Genomic DNA, 22,726 nt, shown 5'->3' with positions numbered 1-22,726 from the left:
ACTTCCTACAAAAACTGCATAAGGACGTAACTATTACATGATATCATAGTTAATATTAATTATGTTTAAACTAAGGACCCCCCCCCCCAGAAAAATTTGAAAATACGCCACTGGGTACTCGCCATTCAGCGCGCAGCATATTTTGTACTGCAGTGAGCAATCTATAGTATTTATAATCAATGTTAAAACATTAAAACATTAAAACATCATACAAACCAAAATTTAAACTTAATGATAAGGTAAGAATATCTAAATATAAACATATATTATATATATAAGGGATACACACCAAATTGGACAACAGAAATATTTACAATTTCAAAAATTTTACAAACCAATCCAGTAGCGTATCAATTAAAAGATGAATCAAACAATATAATCTTAGGCGGTTTTTATGAACAGGAAATTAAAATAACTGATTTTCCAGACACCTTTCTCGTTGAACGTGTTATAAAAAAAGTTGGGGATAAAATGTTTGTTAAGTGATTAGGTTTTAATTCAAGTCATAATTCAGGGATAACATTGTCAGATATATTAAAATAAGATTTTATATTATATTATTTTTTTATCTTATTATTATATTTTACCTTTTCACTGGTTTTTTTTTATTTTTTTTTATAACGATAAAATCTGTTTATTTACATGAAACGTTTAACAATTAAAACATTAAATAATACCTACTGATAGATAGCGCTTTTTGTTTATTTCGATTGTGGATATATAAAGTTTTTTAATTTATAGTGACCATAAGCCAATGTATTAATCTCATCATCCATTATATAACGTTTATCATCGTTGGCGCATTATAGAACAAGCTTAGTTTTTGAATGAACAATATGCTCATTTTATTGAATAAAATTCATTTTTCTGTGAGTTTGTTTACCATCAACACTTAGATGGTTTATAAATGCGTTTAATATATACATGTAATTTTCAAATTTCTTATAGTTTTTAATTATATACTTTTTGCTTTTTTTCCTCCACACCATGTATAGTTTTATACGCATATAATTTCGGTCTTAATGAAACAAATTTTTTTTAAATTATTCCTTTCATTTCATCCTTAAATTATCCGGATTGATTTTTATGACTCTCGCTAAAACAATAATGTTCTTTAGAATAATTAGATGTATCAAAACATGGAAGTAAACTATTTTTTAAATCATCGAAAAAATTTGTTGTTTGGATAGCGCATATCAATGAATCTTTATCCGAATACAAAGAACTAATTTTAGTACCATATTTTTTTTTCATTACATTATAATGAAAGTCATACATAAATGTTTTTGAAACATCTAAAATTGCAAATCCTACATAAATTACCTTGTCAAATTTAATGATTTCCTTACGCTGATGAATACCCATAAGATTTTCAGTATATATTGTTCTGTCTTTAAAATTAGTTTTAGCCATTAATTTCCTAGCTTTTTTTTCAGATGAAACAAGTTTTATAGAAGTATTTGCGCGAACATTTTCCATACATTTACCGAAAACGCTATTAATTAACAACTTCCAAAAATTTTTTTCAAACTCGTTTTTAGCTTCAACTCTCATAGTTGTACACAATTCAGTGTATGACGCCATCCATTTTCTTTGTAAAAAGCGGATAGCTCCATGAATTTTCGTTACCTTAATGCGGTTTACAATCGCCTGTTTTAAGTTTTTATAATGTACTATGTAGTTTTTTTTTGACGATAATGTAGTAAGCAATTTCTTAGCTTTTGGATTTGGAGGACACTCGTTACTAGATATAAATGGGAAATCATTATGACTTTTATGTAAATGCTTAGGGTACTCGATATCGACTTCTAATATATACCCAACTTCTGAATCAACAGCAATTTTCATTACATCAGTATTCAGATCATTATCCCATTCGAAATCTTTGAAAGGTAATTCTGTTAACATAGATTTACCATATAAATTTACACAGTCAAGATATGTAATCCACGTGGTTGGCTCGTTTGAATTATAGTTCACTCCTTCATTATTTGGTATACAGTGGAATCCGCTTATTGTGGGCACCGGTTAATATGGGTATCCGCTTATTGTGGGCAAACAGGTCTGGTCCCGATACAAATGTATATTAACAATGTTAAATCTAACAGCGTAATATGGGCAATTTTATTTTATCATAGCGTTAGAATATACACATAATATGTATCTAAAAACGACAAATTTAATCGGATTTCGTCATATCTACGAGATTATGTATTGTAATGTAAAGCCAAAGAATTATCCCGGAAAATTGGTAACAATCAGTTTATTGCTACTGATGGTTGGTTAAGCAGGTGGAAGAATGGAAGACACGAGATAAAATTCAAACGTGTGCATGGTGAAAAAGCAAGTGTTGATGAATCTGCCTCTAATAATTGGAAAGTTGACAGGCTAAAAAAAATTTTGAACGACTTTTCCCCAGATAACATATTAATGCAGATGAAACTGAACTGTATTATCGAGCGACACCCGACGGTTCTTTATGTTTCAAAAAAGACGTTTTGTCTGGTTAAAAAAAAAAGCAATGGACAGGATTACAGTTTTATTATGTGTCAATATGACCGGGAGTGATAAAAGATATATAAGTTATATGATAATAAAAATAAAAACTTTTTTGTATACCTAATAATATTTTTTTTTTTTTTTTTTAAACTAATTTCGGTTTTTATGGGCAACCGCTTAATGTGGGCAAACAGAGCTGGTCCCAACGTGCCCACATTAAGCGGAATCCACTGTAGTTAAAAACATGAAGAATAATTTTTTCTTAATATTTCAGTCAGTACAACAAATTGACGCGTACCTGAAGGTTGTAGTGGGAACGCACACTAGCGTTAACCAATACGAGGAAGAGAAAAAATAAACTGAAAGCACAGGGTTTCGAGTTTCACAGTGTTGCGAGGATGTGTTTTATATATTGGCAAACAATTCACAGCCAGAAAGTTGAGACAATAAGCAAAACAAGAAAAAAAGAAGCGAAACGAAACGGGATGGTACGGCCGGTCGTGCGAGGACGGTGTATACTGTATATTGTTACGTCAAGACGCGGTCGTAGAATTAAGAGGCCGTCACAGTAAGAAAAAATCGACCGTAAAAACATACTTTTCTATTTCCAATAGTAATCAGGCCTCATTGATCGTAGAAACATGATTTTAGTATCAAAATAATCACGAGAAGTTGTACTTAAAAATCTTGGAACAGATTTTTGATTTATATTTTCTAACCAATTTTATTTGCATTTGAAGTTTGTAACAAATTTTATTTTATTTTTTAAATTATATAAAATCAGCAAATTGAGGTATCGAAAATCTGTTCCAAGATTTTTAAGTACAACTTCTCGTGATTATTTTGATACTAAAATCATGTTTCTAGGATCAACGAGGCCTGAGTACTATTTGAAATACAAAAGTATGTTTTTGGCAAAAAAATCATGAATTTGCCGTCGTCATGTGCTGCTCTAGTGACTACAGTGGCAGCATTTTGAACAGTACTTCTGCCACCACCCCGCGTTCATAAGCAGCGGTACCGCACCATAGGTCAAAACTGGTTATCTATCTCAGCCACGCGCTGGTTATAAATAGCCAAATTGTCAATATGAAAATAATAATGTTATTTTACATTTCCAATTTTCGTATTCCTATTACTATCGTATTTTACGCAAAATGGAACCAAATCTTAAAACTGTAATTAATCAGCGAGAAAACGTCCGATTCAAACAATTTTTTTTTTCAAACTGTAGTAAACTATTCAATAAAATTGGATATTTGATATTTCAGATGAATTTTGTTACATTTAAATCAGTATAACTGTATATTATGTAAAAAACTTAAAATCATACGCTGTGAAAAAAATTATCAACGATGGATAAATAAATATGTAATATTTCATAATACTAAGTACACAAATTATTGTTTTTGTATATTAATTAACATTCAATCAGCATAATATACGCCAATTTTATTATTGTCTGTCAAACAAAATTTGCTGAAACATTAAACGATTTATATAATATTATTAATTTACGAATATATTTTTCAAGATTAGGTATTACATTGTTTATTAATTTATATTGTATTTGCAAGGTGCAAGTATTGTAGTAATTATATTCCTCTATTGGCGCACAAAGGTAATTTGAGAGCACGAGCAGTTAAAAACATTTACCCACCCGCACACGCATTTTTATTTTATAACGTACCCGAATAATTTTTGTTTCAATTAGTGATTCATTTATATATTATTTATGAATAATATTTTATGCTATAATCTTCAGTATAAAATACGTAGGTTAGGTTATGATATGATAATTATAGAATTATACTTGTGTATAAAAAGTATCTACCTATCTATGTAAAATTTGAATTTGACGGAGACTCTTGGAAGTTATGTATATATTTTCAAAAAAAAAAATGCTGCGAATGATAATTTGTATAGCCGATAGGACTAAGCCACTTAGGTCAATTATAATTTATATGTAATATGTTTGATTCGTATATGTCTTTATGTGTTATCTTATTCACGTCGTCGATAACATAACAAAAAGTCTCTAAATAAATAACAATTATTTAATTATTTAATTATTAATGATAAAACATTAAATATTGAAATAAATGGATTCAAATATTGACATCCTGGTTGTCTAACTGTTCACGCCAGTAATTATTGGTAGTAGTAAACTAGTAACTAATACATTTTCGCTAGATTTTTATTACGGTTTAGATATTTTTAAATTATTTATTCACGTGAAAATGGATCAACTCAACAAAAAAACTCGTCGCTGCGCATCAAAAAAATTATCAGTTAAAAAATCGCTGAGTTCTCGAGTGATGAATATTCTAGGAATTCGTGATAAGACTAAGAGACCTAACCTATATATTATTATTATTAATTTAATACAATTCACTAAAATTATGTTAATAAAGTCCCAATCCAGAAATCGCAGAACCTATTGTAGAATCATGTTACTTAGGTGCTGAAATCAACCACCATGTTCATCAAAGGAAATAATTAGGTAAAGTTTTAAGTGTAATAATTTTTAGGTTGTTATTCAAATGTATAATACCATAACTATAATATTAATTAAAAATAAATTATAATTAAACTTAATCTATGTACTAGTATGATTTTTAATTATATAATACAATTTTATTGTAATTATTTTTAAGTCACAATCCAGAGGCCATAGAATCTGTTATGATACCTTTTTTCTTGGGAGCTGTTAATCAAACACCATGCTCATCGAGGGAAACAATTAGGTAAAGTTTAATAATTTATAGCCATTTTATTGTATGAAATCTACTATAAATTTTTATTTTTATATATAAAACATACATCATATACATTTTTTTAGATTCTGAACGAAGTGATGAATGTATTGATTTTACAATGATGTGTGTTTTTTTTTGTGTGTGTACAGCATGACTAGTCGAAATAATGCTTCGATTTCAAACTTTGGGGGTGGTTTCCGATGTAAAATTGAAGATCCTTGGTGTATTATAGAGGTCAAAAGTAAACATTTTCCAACAGTATTCAAAAAAATCGAGAAAAACAAAAAAAAAAAATGACAGAAAAACGGGAATTTTTACGCAAAACCCGTTTTCGACCAAATTGATATTTTTATATGGTTGTTATTCAAAAACTAATCACTGTAAATACTTGAAATTTTCACCAAATGTTAATGTTAGTGATATCTATATACAATTTAATTTTCAAAAATTTTCGACTTTTTTTGAGTTATTTATAGACCACTGAAATTTTCGATTTTTTTGAGAATTTTTTTTTGAAGTGTCAGTAAAAAAATATTGGACGACCAAAAAAACTTGAAAATTTAATACACGGTTCCTTATGAGTTTTTCTTATTGTAGCTAAAAAAAATTAAAAATCGTAAGTCACAATTTTTTTTAATAAGCGTTTACAGTTCAAAATTTTACGAAATCTGTCGAAAACGCGAAAATTTGCATGTAATTATGAAGCTGAAAAATCATAAAATTGTTTGTGTTTATGACTAAGGATTAAGAATACAACATTAAGTTTTCCATAAGTTTTCCTTCAAGTAGCTATAGAGAAAACTCGAAGCATCATTATAAGAAAAATTTTAAGTGCGTTTGAATTTTAAATTTTTACGAAATAGCGTAACGTTAACGATTTATCCTCAAACGATTTTAAATATTTGTTATTATTCAAAAAGTATAAGTCGTAGATACTTGAAAATTTTACCAGTTGTTTAGATTAGCATTCTCTTTACATGATTAATTTTCAAAATATTTTGACTTTTTTTGAGATATTTATAGATGACTGAAATGTTCAATTTGTCTGAAAATTTTTTTTTGAAGTGAAAAATTTTTGGCTCTATCAAAATACTTGAAAATTTAATACAAAGTTCCTCATAAGTTATTCTTATAGTGATTAAAAACTTATTTGAATACATAGGCACAATAGCTACTTGAAGGAAAACTTATGGAAAACTTAGTGTTGTATTCTTAATCCTTAGTTATAAACACAAATTTTTTTTTGATTTTTCAGCTTCAAAATTACTTGCAAATTTTCGCATTTTCGACAGATTTCGTAAAAATTTGAACTATACCCACATAGCATTAAATATGCTTATCATAATATATGAATATACCTTTTAGAATAGTCGTATATATGCAGAATATCTACCAATAAGCCTCAGATATTCAAGGAATATTACTAGCAACTTACTATGTCTCGCCTCAGATTTACTTAGATTATACCATATATATCTGCAGACATCTTCATTAGATATCTGCAGATAGTATCCAAAAAATCTTCCCAGTATATTCCACCAAGATCCTTAAATATATCTAATGTATATCCAGAGAACACATGAAATATAATAAAGGAATATACAATCTGGTATTTAATATGTATTATTTATTTTTGATTGGTCAATAAAATGTAAATAAAAATTTAAAAAAAGTCAATTCTTTATTGAAATGATAATAAAAATGAACAAGGTATATTATAAAATGTATTATATGATAAATAAAATGCACACTTTAGTTGAGAAAATAAAAAAAAATGATTTAACATTATTTAAATATAACATAACATGTGTCATATATTATACAATATAAGAAAAAATCAGACCTTTTCATTGAGAAAATAAAAAAGTCATGTATCATTATAATATAATAAAAATGAACATCATCATGTATGTAACAATGTTGCATGTAACATTGTACTCTAAGCCTTTATAATAAAAAATAAATAAAAATGAACATAATAATAAAATGTCATTTAGCATAATAATAACATATAGTTATAATTTAATAAAAATGAACATAAGTAACATATTATAAAATGCATCATATAATAAAAAAAAAAACAGATTTAACATTATTTAATATAATAATATAACATACGTATTATATAAAATAAAACAAAAAGTCACTCGTTTGTTGAAAAATTAATAAAAATGCATGTATCATTATAATAACATATAATAAAAATAAATATAATATAATGTAAAATGTATCATATTAATAATATAATATAATTGAAAAAAAGTCAGTCCTTTGTTTAAAAAATAATGAAAAGTCATGTGACATTAACATAAAATAATATTTGTTATTATGTAGGTAAGTAATTAATTAGTTGTAGGATTTTTCATTCTTTCCTTAGCTTTAGCTAGCCAAGTACCAGCAACACATTCTATATGTTTGTCTGTTTCCTCTTTATATTTAATTTTTACAGCACCTTTCAACAAAAAAAGTATTTTTTTAATAACTTTGTATCATTATTTACAACCATGCATGTACAATATGAACAACATGGAATAACAAGATCTACTTTAGCAGAACAGTTTTCAAAGATAAAACAACAAAATGACTATATTTATATTAAAAATATTAAAAAAGCACTATTACTTTTTACTAAATCAGCCAGGGCTGTTGTTGCAAAACTTAATTTTTTTTGCCTTCCAAACCAGCTGAATTGCTCAGCGACTTGATTAGTTAAAATTGTTTTAAGAATCCGTCTTAGAAGTTCAATAAATGATGATCCACCAATAAGAGACAGATTTTTTACCTAAACAAAAATTAATAGTATTATTAGATAAATTTAACTAAAAAATATAATATTTAAAGCAAGCACAATTATAAACACGACCATACCATCAATTATGTCCTAATTAAGTAGTGAAAATATGCATATCAATAAGCTCAGAAATAGTAATGAGAGTTTTTGACTTCTCATAACCGTAATTTGGAAATTATTAGTTAGAAGTTTGTTAAATATGAATTTATGATTATTAATTTCTTTATATTTGAATCAAAAAATTATTAACAATAAGGGGAAAAATGTGGAAATGTTATATCACCAACGAATTTATAATCTATTACATTTTTAACAATTATGATTATAACATCACATAAATTTAAAACTCACCAGTGCGTCATAAACATCAACTTTGGATAATTTTATTTGCTTTAATTCATCGTTTAATTCGTTAAAATGTTCCAAACAAGTGATTGGAAACTGTCTATATATGATTTCTTCTTCTTTTGTTTTTTCCTTATGAATAATATCAACATTACCAATTGCATTGGTACTATTGACTATTGTTTGAATATTATCCAAATATCGTAATTGCTCTTTTTGATGAATTCCCATAGTTATTAATAATCTAGAAGTGTCTGACTGCCATTTCTCAACAACTAAAATTGCATAAATAGTTTTATAAACATAAAGAAACTCAAATGAAAAGTAATAATAAATATCCAATGAATGTGCAACAAATTAATACTTTTTTTGCCATAGAAACTTGGTATAAAATATGTGGAATAATAAATAGATCTCTTTTTTAATCAATTTTTATTATATTTACTTACTTGTATGTAGTTTAGTTTGATCATTACGGAGATCTTCAAATTCTGCAAAAACAATATAACATAATATTAATTTTTTTAGTTCTTAATTAAAACAAATCAAGTTGATCACCCACAACATTTTATTATTTTACTAATTAAATAAAAACATTTATTACTTGTATCAATATACTTTTGTAGTTCTTCCATCGTGTCAATTGTACAGCTTGAATTATTAGCTAACACTTCAGGAATAATAACTGTTGGGCTCATAAAAAAATCATTTGATGTTACATCTTCAGGTACAAGCAAAATATCATCCTCATTGGTACTATTATTCATAAAATTTTCTAAAATAATATAACAAATTGAAAAATAATAATAACTATTATATAAACTATATAACAATAGGTACTTCCTAACATAAAAATAAAAATATATATTAACATTATAGGTAATATATTTATATGATAAATCTTACCAAATGTTGGTGGGGATGGTATCAACTTTGTTCGTTTATTAGGAGTACTGTATTCTTCATCAGACATTGTATCATCATATTTTTTATTCTTTTTTTTAATTCGTTTATTAATAGAATTATTTGTGGCAGATTCAGCTTCGGAAAGTTCTGATTCATATTGTGCTCTACAAGTTTTTTTCATGGCTGTTGGGTAGTCAAATATTTTTGATTTTGACAATAATTTGCAGTTATAAAGTTTCCATGACTTGGATGGCACCTCATTTAGACGTATTGCTTCAGCTACTACAGTATCTTTATATGGAGGCCAATAGCAATGATTTAGGTCCTTGAACCATCTGACAGGCACAGCCTCGACAGAATTTTCTTCTAGGAACTTGACTATGTACCAAACAGTATTGTTCCCAATTTCCAGCTCCATTGTTAACAAAATTACAACTATTGACAAGCATATTTGCATTAGATTTAATAAACACTGTAAAACTAAAGACCTAATAACTTTTAATATCTGATCTGCAGTTAATACAGTTTTAATATTCATATTATTTAAATAATTACATATAATATACACATTAAACACAATATATAATATATATTGTAATACTATGCTATATTTTAGCATAATATCTATTATATCTAGTCATGAAGAGTGTAACAAAGGAAATACAACAAATCTATGACCAAATGGCAATCTGACCAATTTTGTTGATATATTATCAATATTCCAATAGCCATACTCTGCACACAAATTAGAAACAAAATGAACTCCAATTAAGGAAGAACGGTCCGGTGTGTTATAAAAATTAGTTACATTTAAGTATTTCTTCCCAATAGCAATAGGTTTTTTGGATTCAGATTGATAGGAAAAACTAAAAATTTCTATTATTGTGTCACATTTTAATTTACAACAACGGTTTTGTTTTGATAGTGTCAATTTATACAACGGTAATGCCGTTGCGGGCCGTGTCATACTCCCCCGCCAAACCGCCATACGGGGTACGGTTGTACCGGCAGCGCCGGTGTACCCTTGTGAGCAGGTCGGCTTGCCCTACCTCTTGCGCGTGCTTGAGGTAGGCTTGCCTTCCCCTTTCGTTTTACGGTCGGTTGGGGGACCCGGCCGGAGTGAAGAACGACCTGTTGTCGTACTGTATCTCCGGCAGCTCCTCCAGCGACAGGCCCGGTGCGGCCAGCCAAGCGTCCACGACGGCTGAATCCGCCGTGGGCGCTTGGTCAGGCTGCCCCTGGCTGGTGGACGTTTCCGGCTCCTTGGGGTTCTGTCCCTTGGCCACCGGTGGGTCCACCTCCATCGCCGTTGGTGGTGTGGGTTGTGACGGTGGTGAGCTGGCGGCCTCCGGTTCGGAGACTGGCGCGGGTAGCTTGGCGAGCCGTGGTTGCTGGCTCGCGTTGCGTTCCCTTGCCTGTCTCTTTTCCTTCAGCTTCTGGAACTTCCGCCTGTTCCTCGCCTGTTGTGCCTCCGTTTTTACCTTTACCACCGATGTCGAAGCTACCCCTGACGGCCCGGGTGCAGGTGCTGGTTCCCTGGGTGGCAGGGGTACGGGTCTGGTCGGCCGTGATCGTAACGGTCGCGCTGATGTAGTTGGCGGCATCCGTGTGGACCTTGGTTGTTGCTGTAAGGTCCGCTGAATGTCCGCCGTCCGATCGTCCCAGCCCCGACGGTAGATGGCCGCCCGCACCGGGTCCTGTAACAGGTGGTGTGTAGTCATTCTGTTGACCTGAGCGGCCGTTGTTGGCTGGTCCGCGGCCACTAGCCGGAGCTGTGATATGAGGTCGGCCACCTGCTGCCACTTCTCCCCGTTTTGTCCGCTCATGTTGTCTGTAAATACATCGTTGCCGTACAGTGAAGGAGTAATAGGTGGGGGGGGGGGGGGGGTACAAAAAAAAATGCAATCAGTTGGTGTGGTTGTGGTGACGCAAGCGGAACAATAATATATTTTAATTTTGTCCCGTGGGTGCGCGTTTTAAGCAAGACACATGTATTTTCCGTGGTGGCTGCTGGTCGGTCAGGAAAACTCCTTTTCCGACTTGCTTCGCCAGCCCTACCGGTCCCCACCATTTCGGTGCGAACCCGGCATGAAAATTGCAATGTGCCTTTGATAGTGGTGTGCTTTGTAGTATACTACGTCGCCCTTGCTGAACTTTACCGGTGTCCCGGTGTTCGCGCTTGGTTGTACCTTTTTGCTTAGAACCTGTTGCTCCCGCACTACCCTCTCTTCCTGTGCTTTTCCAATACCAATCGGTGTTGAACTTGACAGCGCCCAATCTCCGGGTCTTTTGCATTCCCTGCCGAGAACGTGGACCGCGGGTGGGTAGCATGTCTGTTCGTTACACCTGTTCCGTATTGAAAATAGGATTGCGGGTAGTCTTGTGTCCCAAGATTTGTGGTTGCCGTCTACAAGTTGTGCGCGAAAACCTTTTTTCAAATCTTGATTCGGCGTTCGACTGGGTTGGCCCTCGGATGGTAAATTGGAGTTGTCCAACCCTGTGTTCCCCAACGTTCTAACGCGTTTAACATCTCGTTCGACACGAATTGGGGGCCGTTGTCACTGAGACACACGCGCGGGTAACCGAAACGTGAGAAGAACTCGCGTTCTAACGTTTCGATTATTGTCTTAGAGGTTGCTGTGGCTAGGGGTAAGCCTCGGTCCACCTACTAAAACAGTCAGTTGCTACTAGTATATACGATTTTCCCTTACCGGAACGTGGGTATGGGCCCATTAAATCGATACTAATAACTTCCCAAGGTTGTCGGGGGATTCTTGGTTGCATTGGGTCATTAGGACGTGTGTTGAGTGGTTTTGTGCACGCGCTACGTGGCACGCACCGACATATAACCTTACGTCGTTCTTTTGACCTTTCCAATAGTACCGTTGTCGAACCGCCCGGTACGTCTCTTTCCAACCGGCATGGCTGGATAAGACGTGATCGTGACACCTCCAAATTACGTGTTGTGCTTTGGATTTCGGTATCACGATGAGCGCGTTAGGGCCGACGTTTACACGTAAGAGCCTGTCGGAAAAGACATAAGTGTCGGTTCCCGTTTTGGCGTTCTTTGTGTTACGTGCTGGCCCGTCTAGCTTGAGACCGGCGATGACGTCGCATATCGTGGTGTCATCGGACTGCAACTGTTCTAACGTCGTTGCGGTGAGGGGGGTGTTGTCCCTGTCGTGGTTTTCGAACATAGAGAAGATACGATCGGCCTCGAGGTCAACATTTGTCGTCGGAGTTGTTGGTGTTCCGACCAATTTTTCCTCGAGTTGCTCCTCGTCTACGGGTGGTCCGGGTGCCGGGTCGCGGGATAACAAGTCTGGTGCTTCGTTATGTATTCCCGGGACGTGTACTGTACTAAAATCTAAATTAGCTAGTTGTAGTGACCTACGTGTTAATTTAGAATTTTTGTCCTTGGCCCTATGTAACCACGTCAGCGCCGAGTTGTCGGTAAGGAGTTCAAATCGCCGGGTCTCTAGGTAGTGACGAAATTTATCGGTCGCCCATATTACAGCCAAGCACTCGCGTTCGACCGCGGCGTACCTTGTTTGTGTCTCGTTAAACTTTTTGCTCGCGTAGGACACTATGCGTCTTTCCTCAGGTCTGTCACCCCTTTGGAAAAGAACCGCGCCCACGCCTATCTCGCTAGCGTCGGTTTGTAGACAGAACGGTTTGCTGTAATCGGGCGGGGATAATTTTGGTGATGTGACTAGCGCGTTTTTTATTGATTTGAACGCGCGTTGTTCAACATCTGTCCACCTCCACCTAACTCCCTGTTTTAATAAATTTGTAAGGGGTGCTATGGTGTCCGCGTAGTTATCCACGAACTGGTTGTACCAGTTGCACATTCCCAAAAATTTTCGAACGTCCTTTACCTTGCGTGGAACCGGAAAATTGTCGATGCAGACCAATTTTTCCGGTTGTTTTCCTATCCCTTCCGAATCTACAATGTGCCCCAGAAATGAAATTTCGCGTAAACCGATTTTACATTTTTTTGTGTTGCACGTTAGCCCAAACCTCTTAAGACGTTCCAGAACCTTGTCTAGGTGGCCTTGGTGTTCGTACTCGTCCCGTGAAAATATTACTATATCGTCTAGGTATACTTGTACGAAATCATCTTGGTACCCCCTCATGACTTCGTTCATGAGTCTTACGAAGGTCATCGGACTATTCTTGAGACCGAAAGGTAGGACACGGAACTGAAATAAACCTCTACGCGTCCGGAAAGCAGTTTATTTTCGCGCATCTTTGTGTAGTGGTACTTTCCAGTAACCGCTCCTAAGATCGAGAATACTATATACTTTTGCGCCCCGCATTTGCCTAATCATCTTGTTGAGATCTGGCATTGGGTACGCGTCGGACTCCGTTACTTCGTTGAGCCTCCTGTAGTCGACACAGAGACGAAATGAACCGTCTTTTTTCTTTGCCAATACTACTGGTGCGGCCCACGGCGAAGTGCTAGGTTCTACGAGCCCCTGTGTTTCCATATCGCGCACCATATCATCGATAGCCGTTTGCTTCTGCTGTGGGTACGGGTATGGTTGTAGCGCGATTGGTGATGGGTCTTTTAACAAAATGTTGTGTTCAATTAGTTTGGTACGTCCTACTTTGTCGGTGAACACTACCGCGTATTTATTTAATACCGCGGTAAGTTTTACGCGCAATTCGGTGTCGTTACCAAATTCTTATTGCGATAGATCGGGTCTGGTGGCGGGTGGTTGCGTCTTCCCTTTCCAACATGTCGACGTACGAATTTGTTTACTCATATAAATCGTGCACGCAGCGTAATCCCAAGAGACTTCGTTATTGACAAGGAAGTCATGTCCTAGTAACGCGTCGCAATACAGGTTGTCTAGAATTGTTGCTTCGAATTTTATGTCGAGCGCCCCTATTCTAGCTTCGAATGTGGAAGTGCCACTGGTTGTTGCAGTGTGACCGTCCGCCATTCGGACTTTGTTTGGTGGTCCGTGGGGGGTTATTTTGCCGTATTTACGGGCTATTATCGGGTTTACGTAAGACTTTTGCGGCTGCGAATCTAATAGGGCTGTTACGAAGCCTGACGGAAATTCGAGTTCAACCGCGGGGGTCGGAATTTTGTCCGGGCGTGTTCGTGTACCGCTATAAGTCGTATTGCAATCGGCAGTGCGGGACAACTGGTTCTGAACCGCGACCGAGACTGTTTGGTAGTCGGTGTTAACCGCCATTACCACACTGTCCCTATCGGTTGCCACTGTGCCTATCCGATGCTCTACGCGCGCAGACTGACCTAATGCGGGTGTATGCGTGGTGTGTGTGTTCGCGTCCCCGTCACCCTGTGTAGGTGAACACCCGTGTTTCTGTTGCCTTTGTCCCTACATCTGCGGCTGCCCCATGAGCCGGTTGTTTTTGAACACACGTGTCACCGGTGAGGTGAGTGTGTTCGGTGGTGGGGTGGTGTAGGTTGGGGGTCTGTCAACCGCAGTTAACGAGTTGTGTCCCAACCAAATTTCTCGTACACGAGTTGTGTCCCAATGATTAAAGTGGGGTACACGAGTTGTGTCCCGATGATAAAAGTGGGGTACACGAGTTGTGTCCCGATGATAAAAGTAGGATACACGAATAGTATTCCAACTGTTTTATGAGGTTTAAAAATATGTTATTTTGTTAATTGAAAAAAAAGTTTTTATAAATTCGATTCAAGAAATTTTTCCATTTCAATGTTGTATAAAATATACCAACATATATTTTATGAGATATTTAGGTACTGAATAAAATTCGATTCTGTCGATTATTATTATCGCGTGGAGATAAGGTGTGCATTGAGCTACAACGATTGTCATTGTACATGTACATGTGTATCTTGATCATCTACTATATTAAGATAACGAACTATATATTATATACATATAACTATACTCGGATATTCCAATATCACACTTGAATTTTCAACGAGATATAATAATAGTAATACAATATTATACGATTAATTTACTAGTCAGTCAAATACCAACCGTCCACTATGGAGCAAATGATGAGTGAGAACAACAAAATGCTTTTGGTAATTGATGGTTACAAGTTTTGTTTTCATAAATTATTAAAGTCCGAATTGCAAAGATGGAGATGTACTAAAACGACATGTAAGTCTTTTATAAAAATTAATAACGTCAATGAAATAATTGAACGCAAAATTAATCATAATCATGAAAAACTTGAAACATCTGTTCTAAACAGACAAAAAATTAGTAATGTTTTAAAAAGAAAAGCTATAGAAGATGTGTGTGAGAGACCATGTAAAATAATTCACAATGAATTACGCAAGGGTGATGTAGAAACACTAACTTCTTATGACATTTCTCGTATTCGTGACAATATGTACCAAGCTCGAACTCATATTTTACCAAACCTACCAAAATCCATCTTTGATGTACATGAAATAATTAAAAATCAACAAATTATATCAAACCGAGGGGAAAATATGATATTTATTAATGATCGTAAAAATAATATTATTGGATTTTCTTGTTCTACGAATTTAGAATTACTGGCTAAATCAGAAATTTGGTTAATTGATGGCACATTTAAGAGTGCCCCAAAATTTTTTTACCAAATGTTCACAATACATACTATTAAAAATGAACAATATATACCATTATTATTTATATTATTGCCAAATAAAAGACAAGAATCATATTTCGTAGCTTTTGAACATATAAACAAATATTTTTTTGATTTAAATGTAACATTAAATGTACAGCGTATCCTTGTGGATTTCGAAATAGCAATACACTCTGCTATCACTGATGTGTGGCCAAAAATAGAAATTAAAGGCTGTCGCTTCCATCTCGGTCAGAGCTGGTGGCGAAAAATTCAAGAACTCGGTTTATCTGTAGAATATAAGGATCAATCCTCCGAAATAAGCAAATTTTTAAAGTATGTTTTTGGTTTACCTTTTCTCGACCCAGATGAAGTAGAAAATGCATTTGTGTTTGATCTAATGTCTTGTAGTGTTTCAAATAATTCTGATGTTCTAAAATTTGCAACTTACTTAATGGATAACTATGTCATGAATTATGCTTTATTTCCTCCCCGTGTATGGGCAGAATCATCAAATTCAATGCTACGCACAACTAATAGTTGCGAAGCATTTCATTCAAAGTTTAATTCTATGTTTTATTCAAGCCATCCAAATATATTTCAATTTACTGAAGTCATTAAGAATTTGCAATGTGATGTGTACATTAAAATTAGAAGTTCTGGACAATTATCAAAGACAACTCGTGAAAAACATTTATTTCTATGTCAAAAATTAAATGCATATAAAAATGGACAAATTTCACGATTTGAATTTATAAAAACGATATCATTTAAATTTTTGCCTAGTATGTAATTTTATAAAAACTATTAATGTAGTTATTTTTGCTTTTTATTTATATTTTATTTATTAGACGAAATAACATAATTTATTGTTAGATTAAAATTTTTACTATAATAATAATATGACGTTTTTATACTCATTTTTCGTGTTAAATATAATATATAACATACTTTTAATATTTTAATAAAAAAATTAGTCAATGTGAATTTATAAAAATTGTTTTATTTAAGTTTTTGCCTTATATGAAATATTATTAAAATTGTTTGTGTAGTTATTTTTACTTTTTATTTATATTAGTTAGACCAAACTTGTGTGTAACCCGAAAAAACTGGGGGACACAATTCGTGTAACCCGAAAAAAACTTAGGGACACAATTCGTGTAACCCGAAAAAAACATAGGGACGCAATTCAGTATTTGGGACACAACTCGTTTACAGCCCTGTCAACGGGTGTCGATAGGTGTTGGAATGGAAAAAATGTTCGTTGTAGGTTGTTCTGTGTGTCGAACTTCCGTACTACGTGCTTTTCGATTGCGCTTATTTTTCCCATGTGTACTACCGATAGTGTGTTGATGGGTGGTGGGGTGGTGATGAGTCGATGGGGAGGACTAGTTCCCGTCGACTCCCCCGCCGTTTCCCGACCTGGTGGGTCGGTGTGGACACCTACTGTGCCAATGGAGTTCCCCACAGAACTTGCACGGCCCCGGTGGCTGGTCATCAGATGAATTGCCAAAATATTTTTTTTTACCGGGGGTGCTGTTTGTGGAGTGTCCGGCCCCTTTTTGGGCTTAGGCGTCCAGTGTTGTGTGGGCGGATTAGTGCTGTCCGTTGCCGGATCCAAAACGCCTGCGATGCGTCTCAGCTCGCCGAACGTTTGTGGTCGGTGCAACCGGAGGTGCGTACGGAACTTGTCGTGTGCTAACCCGGCGATAATACCTACCAATTCCGATTCGGATAGGCCGGTGGTTACGTGGCGTGCTAGCTGATTCTTATTCAACACGAATACCGTTAGCGACTGTTTGGGCGTTTGTCGTGTTGACACGATGTCGGCGCGCAATCGTGACTGAATTTCGGCGTTATTAAAATTTTCATAAAATTCGTCCCGAAATTCTGACCAGGATAGATCGAGTGGCCTGATAGAACTATACCATGTACTCGCCGTTCCTTTTAGTTGCGGTTCAACCGCCCTGCACCACCCCGCGGGGTGTATACGAGCTTGTTCCAAAATTGACTCGGTATTTCCTATAAACCGTACGGGGTCCTCGGCCCTTGTCCCACTGAACTCGGGTAACGAAGCTCTTGCTGTACGCAAGTCCTCGTACGGTATTAATACCGAACGTTCATGTGAGCATGCTTCGTATGGTGTATATTGCGTTGAGTAACCCGTATGTATGTGGAGAGTGTCGCGCGCGAAGAAAGGTCGGTCGTTCGCGGCGGGAATGTGGCTGACGTTTGTTTGAGCGTCGCCGTCATTATCCACATACGGTCTGCCCGACTGGTAACTGTCGTGTGCGCGAGTTGTTACTTGTACGGGTGACGGGTGGTTAGGGAACCGCGGGACTGGATTGTTGAGTGGCTGCTGTGCTGCTGCCTGACGTGCCATTAAGCGCGCCTCGAAAGATGTTTCCTCTTTCGATTGCGGCAACGTTTGTTTCAACATATGTAGTTGTTCCGCTGCAGTTTGAAATATATTGTTTACCGGGTTATGTGCGGACTCGCGCTGTTGTCTGACAGTCTGTGGCTCGCTCTGTCCTTGCTGTCCGTCCATGGTTGCTTGCTGTGCTGTAAGGCCCGGAAAGCCTCCCGCGGACGGACGTCTGTCGAACAGGCTTGCCACTGTCCCTATCTTTGTGGACGCCGCGCACGGCTGTTCTTCCGCACTGTTCGTTGATATTGCGATCAGCGGCTGCGCGGAGGAGAACCGTGCGTTCTCAGGATCTTGCCCGCACTCCCGAAGGTGTTCTTCAAGCCTAATCACTAGATCTGGCTTCGACCCAGATATGCTGATACCTCGGGTCGCACACTCGCTTCGCAGTTCGGCCGACGTCAACTGTTGTATCGTTTTACTTTTGATAATTGTATTACAAATGTGGTCGATAAACTGTTGCGTGGTCAAGTAGTGTCTGAGAAGAAAACAATCACTTCGGCAAAGCTACGTGAATTTCTCGTTGTGTTTACGAAAATGCGTGTTATCTATTCGCGAATGTTGATATGGATCAGCCGGCGGCGGCGGCGCGTTTCCAAATATAGTTTAACTAGGTCAACGGCCTCAGCGGCGGTGGCTGAAACCTGTTTATCTGGCGGCGCGCTACCTCTTAAGTAAAGACGGCGGCGCACGGCGGCGGTCGACAACGGTGGTGCGTGGCGGCGGCTCACGTAGAGACGGTAGCGCACGGCGGCGGTCGACAACGGCAGTGTGCGGCGGCGGCTTACGACGACGACAGCGATACCGGTTTTTATGCTGTACCCGTACGCTGCGCTGTTATCTGTGGTAGTGTCACGGGATGAAGGGCAAGTGTTCGGAGGGGTTGTGTTATATAACGCTATACTGCTCTAATCTTATAACTACTTCCCACAGTGGCGTACCTGTGAAACATTTTTTTTTTTTGGGGGGGGGAGCATAAATTAATTGCACAATTTTTTATGATTATTATTTATAATATAATCTGAAACAAAATATGAATTATATAACAAAATCTAAATTTCTTTTTTTACTGCCAGCAAATAAATCAATAACTTCGTCAACTTCAACTGTTCTGTGTCTATGAATATTAAGCAAAGCTAACCCAACCAAGCGTTCTTCGCCCATGTTTGACCTTAACCAAGTTTTTAATCTAAGTTTAAAAGTACAAAGCAATATAAATTAAAATATAATATAATCATGCATGATGCAAAAGCATATAATATAAAATATAGATAACTATCTAACCTTCTTAATGTTGAGAAACTACGCTCAGCAGAAGCTACAGAAACAGGCAAGCAAGCAATAATATGTAGTATTTTTTTAATATTTGGATATAATATTTCATTACACTGGTCCATAGATGTTAATGCATCAGTAAGAACAACTCCATCTATACATTAAAATAACACAATTTGTTTCAATAAATTTGTAGTTAGTAATGTTAGACCATAAAATATTATTACATTACCTTCACTTTTTATTCGGTTCCATTTCACTTTCCAAAGTTCTATTTCAGATTTCAATTGTGACTCTTCTAATGCTTCATCATCAAATTTATAATGTGTTACTATAGTTTCTGTGACTGTGTTAATCATCTTGTCATCAATATGAATAATATGTTTTGGGATAAGTTGAATTAATATCATTATTGTTTTGTTTTTTTTGTTTAAAAATCTTGATTTTAAGTCTTCTAATACATTGTCTAATAATGGTATAAATGCAGACACCCTGTAATATTCTTCGGTACTCTTAGATTAGTGATTAGAGCGATTAATTTGGTGTTTAGAAAGTCTTGGAGTTTTTATTTCAATGTCAAGATCTTTCATCAATAAACTGCTGTCTTCGAATAATTGTTGAAAAACTTTTTCACACTGTGTACGTTTATTTTCCAAAATACTTATAACATCTTGAATACAATCAAATGCAGCTAAAACATCATTATCTGTTCCTTGAAGTATTTTACTAATTGGAGCTGTAACACTAAGCAAGTTAGATAATATTTCAATTGAAATAATAAACTCACAAGTGCACATAGCTGTTAATAATATTTTTGCTTTCGATGAAGAATCTTGTTCACTACACTCAGAAATATTGGTTAAGGCTTCTATAATTTGAGGTATTGATGCTTTAAAAATCATTATGCTGTCATGGCGTTCCACACATCGCGTTTCACAAAGACTTTTTAAATGAGGCTTGCCATTGCTATGGACTAGCGTCCCGCATTACATAGTTCACGGTCAACTAGGTACCAGCCGCATCAATCTAGGGAAGGGTGCGACGATCCTTGTAAATGTAGGAGAGACAGCATTTCTGGAAATCATTAAAATTAAGGACATACTAAATCATGGGAACAGACGACTATAAAAATGTCCTCAATAAGGGTGCACAAGACGTAGTTTTATGCATCATTACAAAAGTTCAAAGAACCAAATGTTTAAATGTAATATTATAATATATACTCTTAATGTTAATTATAATATCAATCGCTAAGGTCTGCAGCTGCACGGGATGCACATTTGGCTTGTATGTGGGCGAGTAACATTTCCGTCAGTCTAGATAATTATACCACATCCGTGAGAACAGCGACAAGAACGAGTAGACTATGGGGAGTAGAGGGTAGCACTATATAAGGGACCCCGAAACGGCCTGTATTCAGACGCGACTTGACCAGACTAGCCACAGCACCTTCACGCCAGTCTGTTGTTTAATTTAATTCATTGGACTTATAAAATTTCTTATAAACAATATTTTGAACTTAGAAAATATTCGAATCAAACCGAATTTTTTCTATCATTCAGAATACTTAACTTACATTCAGCTTTCATGTTATAAATAAATCTATGTTTTACCACAATAAATAAACAATTAATCTAATTAAGAAGAGTTCTACGTTGTGTAATTAACTCAAGAGTCACCTTCCAAACATCATCCTTGACTACTGATACCTGTAGGCGACGTGATCACTACATCTGGCGCAGTCGAGTACGGAACCCTAAGAAGAACATCAAAAAAATTCAAGAGGAGAAAAAGCAGAATTTTTCGCAAAAAATAAATTTTTTCGAAAATTTTGAAAAATTCCACAACTTCGAGTCAAGAATTTCACGGAGGCAGTTCGACAGAATCACCGTTGGGGAACTGATCACTTTCCAACAACTCCGAGGTTCAAAAGAATCTACGTAGAGGTCAACAGTCGATAGCGCAGGAAAATCAGCTTCAGTCAAGATGAACCAAAATACGAAGACGACAGTATTGTGAGTTATAATTTTTGTGTAGTATTTAAGAGAATGTTTTTGTAAGCTTTGTTGGGTCGCGTCTCCTTTAGATTTTTTAGGATCTATCGTATAAAACACTTTTGGTGTGTGCACCTACACCACCATTAGAACATTAAATTCATAAATATATTATTTTTATATATAAATATAAATTAAATGATAAACTCAGATAATATATATACGTTTAATGAATATTATTGATTAATAATATAATAAAATAAACAGGCACAAATAAAACCTAGGTAAAATAAAATAAAAAGATAACGTTATAACGAGAAATAATTTAATGAGAAATAATTGAGTATTGATAAATGAAAATAAGTGAATTGATAATTTTGAAGAATATTAAAGGATATATATATATATATATATATATATAAATAATTGAGATTTTTAGTAAGGCAAGAAATAAGATCTTAGATTATAAAGTAATTGGGATATTGATAATTGTGATTTTTTGAGAAGGCAAGAGGTAAGACCTTATGATATATAGTAATTGAAATAAATAATAGTGATTTTTTTGGAAGGCAAGAGGTAAGACCTTATATTATGTTGATAATTGAGAATTAAATTGGAATTTTAGAAAAGGCGAGAAAATAAGTCCTTAGTTTTATGAATAAATATTGAGAATAATTATGAGATTTTGTTGAAAAAGATATATATAATGTGTGCGCGCACAGTTTATTGAGAATAGATATTGAATATACAGGGTGTAACAGAAAGAACTGACTTTTGGAATAACTTTTGTTCCATTTAATTTTTTTTTTATTTTTTTTTTTATTTACCATTTATAGAACCTAGCGCTACATATATAATTTATTTTTTATTTTGTTTATTTTTTAGTACTGAAAATAAAACAATTTAAATTTGATTTAATTTTTTTTTTAAATTTTCAAAATAGCCATTTTGTAAAACTAATTATTAGAAAAATTTCGATGTTGAAATTTTTATTATTGAATAATCCATAAACGAGATATAAGTCCTCAAAGTTATATTAGTTTTTGGAGGTGCTATATATTTTGTTTGTAAAGACCAGTAGTTCAAAACTCTGTATATTTGACTCGGTGTAACGATAACGATGTACCATAGTAGCCACAATTATTAGTGACAGGTA

General features: G+C 34.9%; 2 protein-coding genes and 1 pseudogene across 3 annotated transcripts in view; 1 reads left to right on the top strand and 2 right to left on the bottom strand.

The window, feature by feature from the left end:
• Positions 1 to 4,739: 4,739 nt before the first annotated feature.
• The window catches only part of LOC149059276 (uncharacterized), a 282,105-nt pseudogene continuing 264,118 nt past the window's right edge, over positions 4,740 to 22,726 (top strand). Inside the window, exons 1-3 of the transcript XR_016190914.1 lie at positions 4,740 to 4,853; positions 4,918 to 5,002; positions 5,157 to 5,251. The product of XR_016190914.1 is annotated as an uncharacterized LOC149059276 (transcript). The remainder of the gene's footprint in view (positions 4,854 to 4,917; positions 5,003 to 5,156; positions 5,252 to 22,726) is intronic.
• Positions 7,601 to 9,757, bottom strand: LOC149059295 (uncharacterized). The gene is made up of 6 exons (XM_089218086.1): positions 9,301 to 9,757; positions 8,999 to 9,169; positions 8,844 to 8,885; positions 8,401 to 8,669; positions 7,881 to 8,040; positions 7,601 to 7,710 (listed from the first exon to the last, which is right to left on the bottom strand). The coding sequence occupies exons 1-6, from the start codon at positions 9,755 to 9,757 to the stop codon at positions 7,601 to 7,603; spliced, it is 1,209 nt and encodes a 402-aa protein (XP_089074212.1).
• LOC149059294 (uncharacterized) lies at positions 10,392 to 11,126 on the bottom strand. Its single transcript, XM_089218085.1, has one exon. It carries the CDS (start codon positions 11,124 to 11,126, stop codon positions 10,392 to 10,394), a length of 735 nt encoding a protein of 244 aa, XP_089074211.1.

This window comes from Diuraphis noxia, unplaced genomic scaffold, assembly GCF_037042655.1.
Source record: "Diuraphis noxia isolate RWA-SAM2 unplaced genomic scaffold, SU_Dnox_SAM2 contig0001, whole genome shotgun sequence".
NCBI lineage: Eukaryota > Metazoa > Arthropoda > Insecta > Hemiptera > Aphididae > Diuraphis > Diuraphis noxia.
Note: the sequence above shows the minus strand (reverse complement) of the source record. Positions and strands in the feature narration are given on the sequence as shown.